Below are 10,000 nucleotides of genomic sequence, written 5' to 3'. Positions count from 1 at the left end.
CGTTGTTCAATATTGTGGTCTTTGGGTTGTGAAGGTAAAATTGTTCAGTATTGGGGTCTTGGTGTTGTGAAGGTCACGTTGTTCAGTACTGGGGTCTTTGGGTTGTGAAGGTCACGTTGTTCAATATTGTGGTCTTGAGGTTGTGAAGGTCACGTTGTTCAGTACTGGGGTCTTTGGGTTGTGAAGGTCACGTTGTTCAGTGCTGGGGTCTTGGTGTTGTGAAGGTCAAGTTGTTCAATATTGGGATCTTTTTGTTGTGAAGGTCACGTTGTTCAATATTGTGGTCTTGAGGTTGTGAAGGTCACGTTGTTCAGTACTGGGGTCTTGGTGTTGTGAAGGTCACGTTGTTCAGTATTGAGGTCTTGGGATTGTGAAGGTAACGTTGTTCAGCATTGGGATTTGGTGTTGTGAAGGTCACGTTGTTCAATATTGGGATATTTTTGCTGTGAAGGTCACGTTGTTCGGTACTGGGGTCATGGTGTTGTGAAGGTCACGTTGTTCAGTACTGGAGTCATGGTGTTGTGAAGGTCACGTTGTTCAGTATTGGGGTCATGGTGTTGTGAAGGTCACGTTGTTCAGTACTGGGGTCATGGTTTTGTGAAGGTCACGTTGTTCAGTATTGGGGTCATGGTGTTGTGAAGGTCAAGTTGTTCAGTATTGGGGTCATGGTGTTGTGAAGGTCACGTTGTTCAGTACTGGGGTCATGGTTTTGTGAAGGTCACGTTGTTCAGTATTGGGGTCATGGTGTTGTGAAGGTCACGTTGTTCAGTATTGGGGTCATGGTGTTGTGAAGGTCACGTTGTTCAGTATTGGGGTCATGGTGTTGTGAAGGTCACGTTGTTCAGTATTGGGATCATGGTGTTGTGAAGGTCACGTTGTTCAGTGCTGGGGTGCTGGTGTTGTGAAGGTCACGTTGTTCAGTATTGGGGTCATGGTGGTGTGAAGGTCAAGTTGTTCAAGAACGTGTCGGAGTCCTGGATGTCTGTCCTGGATGTGAGATGTGCCTGGGGTTCCCAGATGGTGTCTTCTGCCTGTCATTTCTTCGTTCACTCCTTCCCAGTGAGAAGCCTTTGGGAAGGCTCTCTGAGGGAGTCGATAACTGGTGATACGGATACTTACATGGCGCCTATCTTCGGTCACAAACCAAGCTCTAAGCGCTGTTGCAAACACTGAGTCATTTGTACAACAGACTGTCGACCTGGGTCGAGCCGACTGACAGATGCAATTGGGCGCTCATCATTCGTTTCCTGTGTAATTTAACCAGGTTTCATTCACTCGCGCGCGCACACACACATACACACGTACACACACACACACACACACACACACACACACACACACACACACACACACACACACACACACACACACACAGACATGTAACATTTTTGCGTGTATAGCCGTTTGTTTGTTTTTTAAAGAAGAAAAAACTTCGCCATGTAGGCAGCTATTCTCCATCTTCGTGGATGTGCATTCCGTGTATGTTCTTGTTTCTATAATCCACCGAACGCTGACATGGATTACAGGATCTTTAACGCGCGTCTTTGATCTTCTTCATGCAGAAACACACAAAGGGGTGCAGGCACGAGCAGGTCTGCATTCGTGTTGACCTTAGGGATCGGGGGAAAAAATCTCCACCCTTGATTAAACCCCCAATTTCGACAGAGGATCGAACTCAGGAAACTAGTACGTAGTGATGGAACTGACACTGCAAGAGATCAGTTTTATCCCTTTACACACGAAGCTTGATTTAATTTGACTGAGTGTGAATTTCCATACCAAACTGTGATTGATATATTTCATTTCATTTGATTTTATTTGATTTTATCTTACTTGATTTGATTTGATTTGATTTTCTCGTATGCTACAGTTTCGGAAGGAGGAGCGGCAACCAACGGCATGGAAGCTCCGAGGAGTGACGACACGGATGACGTCATGAGGGTCAGCACCGCCGACCCCATGACCATGTCCGGCGTCTTCTCGCGCGACCTTGACCCTCAGAGTGACCTTGACACGGAGACGACCACCAGCACGAGCAACGTGTCCCAAGGGGGCGGGGACACGTTCGGGGGGTGTGGCATGACTGACAGCTTCATCTACACCCAGTCCGAGGAGTTGTCCGGCCCTGGTCTCCAGGACGACGAGGAGTTGTCACCCTTCGACGAGCGCCGCGACGTGCTGGGAGGTAATGATTCGGGGAGAGAAGTGTGAGCGCGTGTTTATGACGATGATGATGACGATGCTGATGATGATGCTGATGATTATTATCATTATAATTTGGGTGAGGGGGGAGGGGGGATGTTGTATTATGTATTGTGTGCTGTGTTGTGTATTGTGTTTCGTGCTACCATGTGCTACCACGTGTTCTGCTATGTTTATGTACTACGTGTTGCGTCGTGTGATGTACTATGCGGTGTGTTATTGTGTTTTGTGTGATGCGCCACGTGTTACAGTGTCATATTGTGTCATGTGTGCTGTGTGTCGTGTGTCACGTGCAAAGCTGTAATGTGTTATGTGCTATGTGTCGTGTGTCACGTGCAAAGCTGTAATGTGTCATGTGCTATGTGTCGTGTGTCACGTCCAAAGACATAATGTATTATGTGATATGTGTCATGTCTCACGTGCAAAGCTGTTATGTGGTATGTGCTATGTGTCGTGAGTCACGTGCAAAGCTTTCACTCTATCACGTGACAATGTGTCCGTACGTGTGACGTGCGTTACATTTCGTGTCCACGTCCCTGGCTGCAGGCTGCGGGATGACGGACAGCTTCATGCAGCTGACCAACGGGGCCACGGTGTCCGGCACAGAGTCCTCCTCCGCCACCTCCGCCATGACCGTCCCCAGGGACCTGCAGGACCCACACAGGTCTCAGGATGACGCCCACCAGGAGGTCATCGGCGCCAGGGAGTCTGAGGACGATTACTTCATCCACAGCACTTCTGATGAAGGTATGTGTGACAGTCTGTCGTGTCCGTGACGAGGAGTCACGAGAGTAGGAGGCAACTGATGTTCCATCAGTCTGAGTGAAAATCTGACTTTTGGTCATTTATCTCTGTGAAGTGAAAGCTGAACTGACCGTATATGCATCAATGACAGTCTGTCGCGTCCGACTATGACCGTCAGACCAGCAGAGGAGACAACTTCTGTCCTGACAGTCTGGGATAGAACTTGATAATTGTGGAGAGTTCCCCGATCTCTCAGCCAAGAGGGATTTAGGACAATATATATATATATACAGATAGTTCACACTCTCTTCGTGTCCTGGGCACCGCTCCTTGCAGAAAGCACTGAGGTAAATACCAAGCTAAAACAGCTTCTTCAAGGCAAGGGTACAGAAGTGAAAGCTTTACAGGCTGGTTAAATAGCAACCAGTGAGTAAAAAGTCAGGTAAAACTGGGCAGGTAAAAACATGCTGCATGCAAAACGATTATAGAAGTCAACTCACACTCCGCACACTGCCACCCCCTCTCTGCACACCATCATCGCTCCCACTGCATTTAAGGGGGGTGATGGGGGGAGTTGGAGTGAAGGGGCAGTGGGGAGTGGGGTGGCCGGTGGGGAAGTGGGCCAGACTTTAAACAGATCGGTCAAAGCGCCCCAGAACAAAACCACCATGCCAACATAACATCACAAAGGCATGTAAGCATACATATAAACGCAGACACAGACACAGACACAGACACACACACACACACACACACAGAGACACAGACACACACACACACACACACACACACATATATATATATATATATATATATAATAGTCGTGTCCGACTATGACCATCAGAACAGCAGAGGAGGCAACTGCTGTTCCGACTATTTGGGCTAGAATTTGATTATAGTGGAGAGTGCCTTATATATATATATATATATATATATATATATATATATATATATATATATATATATATATATATATATATATGTATATGTAGATATATATCTATATATATATCTATCTATATATCTATATATATATCACGTCTGTGTCTGTGAGTGTTGGCTCTCTCTCTCTGTGTCTGTGTCTTTGTCTCTCTCTGTCTCTGTCTCTCTCTGTCTCTGTCTCTCTGCTGTCTTCTTCTCTTTCTGACCTAAGTATTGTTTGTGCATGTATTTATGTTGTTCATCTTTCCTTTGATGACATAATGTGAAGTTTATTCATGTAATGTTATGCTTTTGCATTGAGTATTTATTTCCCTTTTCATGAGGGCAGGATGACAACAAACCATTTGTGCTTATTCCCTTTTTCTCCCTCAACAAAGAAAAAGGGTTTGTTCGTTCGTTCGTTCTCTCTCTCTCTGTGCATATATATACATTTTATGTATGTATATATGTATCTATGTATGTATGTATATATATAGAGAGAGATAGATAGATAGATAGATAGATGATAGTCAGTCGTGTCCGACTATGACCATCAGAGCAGCAGAGGAGGCAACTGCTGTTCCGACTATTTGGGCTAGAATTTGATTATAGTGGAGAGTGTTTTGCCCAAGTACATCCCCACTCTCTCGGCCAAGAGGGTTTTAGGACAGTCGGCGTTGGGATGGTTCCCAAAGGCCAACTAGCCCACAAGGCTGCAGCACTAAGAGCCAGTGTAATTTTGCTTCCTAGTTTGAGAGTCATAGTCCTTCAGAAAAAGACTAAGCTGTAAATGGTTTCCCGTTGACAAGCTCTCACTTTGCTGTTGGCCCAAATGTAAACTTATGTCAATCTGTGATATAAGCCGAGTGTTGGGCCTCAAATATATATATATATATATATATATATATATATATATATATATATATATATATAGAGAGAGAGAGAGAGAGAGAGAGAGAGAGAGAGCATAACCTGACGCTGTAATCCAACCAGAGGGGCGTGTCGGTCCACGCCCATTGACCTTTGTTCCTTTCACATCTTTCTCTCAAGTCTCCTCCGTCATCACCTTTTCTTCCACGTGGGATGCAGATGAAATTTCCCTTGACATATTCCCGCGGCCGCTCACTCGTAAAAGAGTAAATAGAGAAATGAACATCTGAACAAAGGAATAAATAAATTGTGAAATATATGAATAAACAAAAATATAAATAGATAAATAAATAGAGAAAAAACAACACATACAAAATAAACAAATCAATAAATCGATCAATCAATCAATCGGTAAATAAGTTAGTAAGTACGTGAGCACGTATGTAAGTATATAAGAATAGTAAAACCAACAAAACACCCATTTTGGACCAGAAAAAAAACTTTCGTGTTTTTTATTTTTTATTATTATTTGTTTTTTCCCCTCAACAGACTGGTCATTGACTGTGATTGTTGTCAATTTCTGTTGTGTTCAGGTGTTGATATTGTACTACCATCTATCTTTCTGCCCTGTTGTGTTCAGGTGTTGATAATGAATCACCATATGTCTTTCTGCCCTGTTGCCTGGTAATGTTGATAAAGAACCACCATCTCTCTGTTCTCTGTCCCGTCACCTATTGATCGGTGCTGATCATGACGTCAACGTTTCTTTGTTCTCTGCCCCGTCACCTATTGATCGGTACTGATCATGACGTCAACGTTTCTTTTTTCTCTGCCCCGTCACCTATTGACAGGTGCTGATCATGACGTCAACGTTTCTTTGTTCTCTGCCCCGTCACCTATTGACAGGTGCTGATCATGACGTCAACGTTTCTTTGTTCTCTGCCCCGTCACCTATTGATAGGTGCTGATAATGACATCAACGTTCTGGTGGACGTGAGTCATCCGGAGACGACCTCGACCTTTCCCCCCTCCTCCTCCTCTCCCCCTCCCCCCCACAAAGAGACCGTGGACAGCGCCATGGAGTCCCAGGCCGCCATGTTCGCCGAGGAAAGAAGGAACAGTCAGGACGACCTCAACGATGGCGTCGCCAGAATTGAAGACTCCGAGGAAGAGGAAGATGAGAAAGAGATCATGAGTGATCGCCCTTGTCAGCCAGGTGGGTGGGTGATGAGTCAGGGGCTGGGGGATGGGTGGGGGGGGGGAGTGAGAACAGGAGGCATGGTTGCTGGGGAAGGTTTCAGTTTCAGTTTCAGTTTCTCCAGGAGGCGCTACTGAATGCAAACAAATCCGTACTCGCGCCACACCACATCTGCTGGGGAGATGCCTGACCAGCAGCATAACCCATACGCGCTTAGTCAGGCCTTGAGTCCATGCACATATATATTTGTGTGCCATACAGAGGGGATTTTTTTCTTCAAAATTCTCCAGAGGGCTACATTTATTGTTGCCATGGGTTCTTTTTCAGTGCGCCCTTTCTCGAAAGTTTGACCGGAAAATCAAACTGAGCGTCTAGTCATTCGGATGAGACGATTAACCTAGATTCCGTGTGCGGGACGCACTTGGCGCACTGAAAAAGAACCCATGGCAACGAGAGTGTTGTCCTCTGTAGCAGAAATCCACTGAACACCACCGAAGTGACTCAGCAGCAGTGCAGGGTCTCCTCTGGTGTGTGGCCCTCTGGCGAAGAAATCCACTCTGATAGGTACACTGAAATATATGTGCGTACACTCAAGGCCTGACTAAGCGTGTTGGGTTATGCTGCTGTCAGGCCTTTGCCCTGCAGATGTGGTGTAGCGTGTATGGATTTGTCCGAACGCAGTGACGCCTCCTTGTGAAACTGAAACTGAAACTGAAACCGAATGAGGGAGGTATGTGTATACAGTCTCCAATGTCACGTGTGTCCGCTTCAAGAGATATTTGACAACCACCCCCTCAGTGAGGAGGAAGGGGGGTTGGGTGAGGGGGGCTGGGGGGTGGAGGTTCGGTTGGTTGGGAAGTGGATGCATGCAAGTTGACCCCTCTCTCTCTCTCTCTCTCTCTCTCTCTGTGTGTGTGTGTGTGTGTGTGTGTGTGTGTGTGTGTGTGTGTGTGTGTGTGTGTGTGAACAGAGAGCTAGCCGTTGGTTTGGTGATGTCAGTGCTGGTTCGTCTTTATCATCATCATCATCATTACCAGCACCACCACCACCACCGTCACCAACACCATCATCATCGTCGTCACCACCATTACCACCACCACCACCGTCACCAACACCATCATCATATCATCATCATTATCATCATCATCATAACCATCATGATCATCATTATTATTGTTATTATTATTATTATTACCACCACCATCATCATCATCATTGTGATTATGATTATTATGATTACTGACCAACAACAACAATAACAACAGCAACAGCAACAACAACAGCAGCAGCTACTACTACTACTACCACAACTACTACAACTACTACTATTTCATCATCATCATCATCTTCACCACCGCTGCACATTGCAGAAGCGGCCCCGCCGGCAGAACCCCGCCCGGAGGAGACCCAGCCCCCACCTCTCTCCTCCTCCCCCCTGGACCTGCTGATTCAGTGCGCCCCTCCCCCCTCCCACCCCGTCCCCGAGCAAGACAAGGCGTCCGGTCAGAGCCCCCTGGCGGAGGGGCTGGGAGGCGTGCAGGAGTGCGCGCCTGCAGAGTCATCGCCCTTTGAAGCGGGGGAGCAGTTGCTGCCCTTGGGACAGGAGAGGGAAGAGAGGAGGGAGGAGGAAGAGGTGGAAGGGCTTGGTGGAGCGGGGAAAAAGGAGGAGGGGGAAGAGGAGGAGGAGGAAGAGGAAGAAGAGGAGGAGGAGGAGGAGGAGAAATCGTGGCAGGAGCGAGAGGTGGGGGAGGAGGAGGTGGGAGCGATGGGTGATATGGAGGAGGAGTCTGTTGGAGGTTAGTGTGTGTGTGTGTGTGTGTGTGTGTGTGTGTGTGTGTGTGTGTGTTTGTACGCGCGCGCGTGTGTTTGTGTGTGTGCGTGCGTGCGCGCGTATGTGTCAGTGTGTGTGTTTGTGTGTATGTGTATGCGTGTGTACATGCGTGCATGCTTATGTGTGAGTGTGTGCGTGTGCGTGTGCGTGTGCATGTGTGTGTGTGTGTGTGTGTGTACGCGCGCGCGCGCGTCTTTATGTGTGTGAGTGCGCGCGTATGTGTCAGTGTGTGTGTTTGTGTGTATGTGTATGCGTGTGTACATGCGTGCGTATGTGTCAGTTTGTGCGTGCGTGTGTGTCAGTGTTTGTGTATGTGCGTGTGTGCGTGCGTGTGTGTGTGTGTGTGTGTGTGTGTGTGTGTGTGTGTGCTCCTCTTTCTTCTTTTGCTTCTCCTGCTTCTCCTGCTCCTGTTCCTCCCCCTTCTCCTCCACCACCTTCTCCTCCTCTTCCCTATTTAACTCTGTCAAGGCTCACTGGGGCGCCGCGCATGCGCAAAAGATCTGTTCCTGCAGCCTTGTTCGCTGTGTACTGTCGCTACCTAGCTTGTGTCTCGGCAAATGGTTTTCTTGTCTGCGGTCAAACGTTTTTTTTTTATCAGTGTTTGCATATACAGCTTGAGTTTCTCAAGGTGGCTTTACTTCGTTCGGACAAATCCATACACGCTAAATCATATCGACTGGGCAGATACCTGATTTGCAGCATAGTCAGGTGTTGTGTACGTATCTGTGTACGTATCCGAGTGGATTTCTTCCACAGTATTTTGCCAGAGGGCAACGCTAATGTTGCCATGGGTTCTTCTTCTTTTTTTTTTTTCTTTTTTTTTTTTTAGTGCGCCAAGTACCTGCTGGAAACGGGACCTCTGTTTTATCGTCTCATCCGAATGCGGACTAAACGCCACCGTTTGATTGTTCTAGTCAAACGTGGGAGAAAGAGAGATGCAATGAAAAAATAAAATAAAATAAGAGAGAGAAAGAGAGAGAGAGAGAGAGAAAGAGAGAGAGAGAGAGTGGGTGTGTGCAGTGCCGCGTGCATGTATGCACAAGTTTTAATTTTGATATGCACTTGTATGTATCCTGTTTTCTACTGTATCTGTGTTTGTGTATGATTTTCGATTTATATTCGTACCTTGTTATGTACTATCCCCCCCACCCACCCCCCATATTCCTTGTGACCCTGGTACACTTGGTAATAAAGGCATTCTATTCTGTTCTAATAATAATGATAAAAAGAAAGAAAGGAAAAAGAATCAAACCAAAAGTAAATCCTTTCATCTACAGACGTAGCCCAGCCAGGCCTGCCCTCCCAGGAGGCAGCACGGGAGGAGGAGAAGGAGGAAACTCGGGAAGACTCGGAGCCCAAGGAGGAGATCGCCGCGGACATCACCAGGGACGTCCCACAGCTCACCCAGCCTGTGGAGCAAGACACGCCCCCTCAACCAGCCACAGAAGACCTCGTCACTCTCGTTCCCGTGCAAGACACCGAGACACCCGCACCAAGCACAGCAGTGGAGGAAAAACTCAGCGTGGAAGAAACAAACGCCCAAGACGTGCCGGTGGACACAGAAGCAAAGACAGCAGACGAAGAGGAGAAGAAGAAGGAGGAGAAAGAGGAAGTTTCCATCCCGCAGCCAGACACCGCTGCAACGGAAGAACGAGAAACCCCGGCGCCGGCCAAACCAGAACCAGAACCGGAACCGGAACCGGCTGTACCCGTACCCGAACCCGAACCAGAACCAGAACCGGTATCAGTAGGGGAGGAGACCCCCAAACCTGTCGCCACGGTAGTCCCCCAACCCATCCCAGAGCCCAAACCTTCCGAGCCCGAGCCCAAACCCGAACCCAAACCCAAATCCACCAAGGCCGCCACCAAAACCACGACCACCAAAACCACGACCACCAAAGCCGCACCCAAGTCTCCCAAGAAGGCACCAACCCCGTCTGCTGCCAAGCCAGGAGCTCCCGCCAAAACCTCCACCACATCCACAAAGCAGAGGCCCTCGTCAGCCTCGTTGTCGTCTAGTGGGGGTGGGGGGTCAAGGCCGACTTCGGCGCGTGGGGTTAAGAAGGATGACGTCACTGCCAAGACCACGCCCACTCCCCGACCGAAGACGGCTCCTGCTGGCGGTAAAACGGTTAAAGGTGAGGTGTGTGTGTGTGTGTGTGTGTGTGTGTGTGTGTGTGTGTGTGTGTGTGTGTGTGTGTGTGTGTGTGTGTGTGTTTAGAAGTACAATGATT

General features: G+C 47.9%; 1 protein-coding gene across 1 annotated transcript in view; it reads left to right on the top strand.

Moving 5' to 3' along the window:
* LOC143276400 (uncharacterized) overlaps nt 1-10,000 on the top strand; it is a 66,908-nt gene that overhangs the window by 7,079 nt on the left and 49,829 nt on the right. The window contains exons 2-6 of the mRNA XM_076580887.1: nt 1,871-2,185; nt 2,749-2,949; nt 5,699-5,953; nt 7,306-7,731; nt 9,044-9,904. Of these exons, the coding sequence (XP_076437002.1) occupies nt 1,871-2,185; nt 2,749-2,949; nt 5,699-5,953; nt 7,306-7,731; nt 9,044-9,904 (2,058 nt within the window). The remainder of the gene's footprint in view (nt 1-1,870; nt 2,186-2,748; nt 2,950-5,698; nt 5,954-7,305; nt 7,732-9,043; nt 9,905-10,000) is intronic.

The sequence above is a fragment of the Babylonia areolata genome, chromosome 32, assembly GCF_041734735.1.
Source record: "Babylonia areolata isolate BAREFJ2019XMU chromosome 32, ASM4173473v1, whole genome shotgun sequence".
NCBI lineage: Eukaryota > Metazoa > Mollusca > Gastropoda > Neogastropoda > Buccinidae > Babylonia > Babylonia areolata.
The sequence above is the reverse complement of the archived record's forward strand: the minus strand, read 5'-3'. Positions and strand labels throughout refer to the sequence as shown.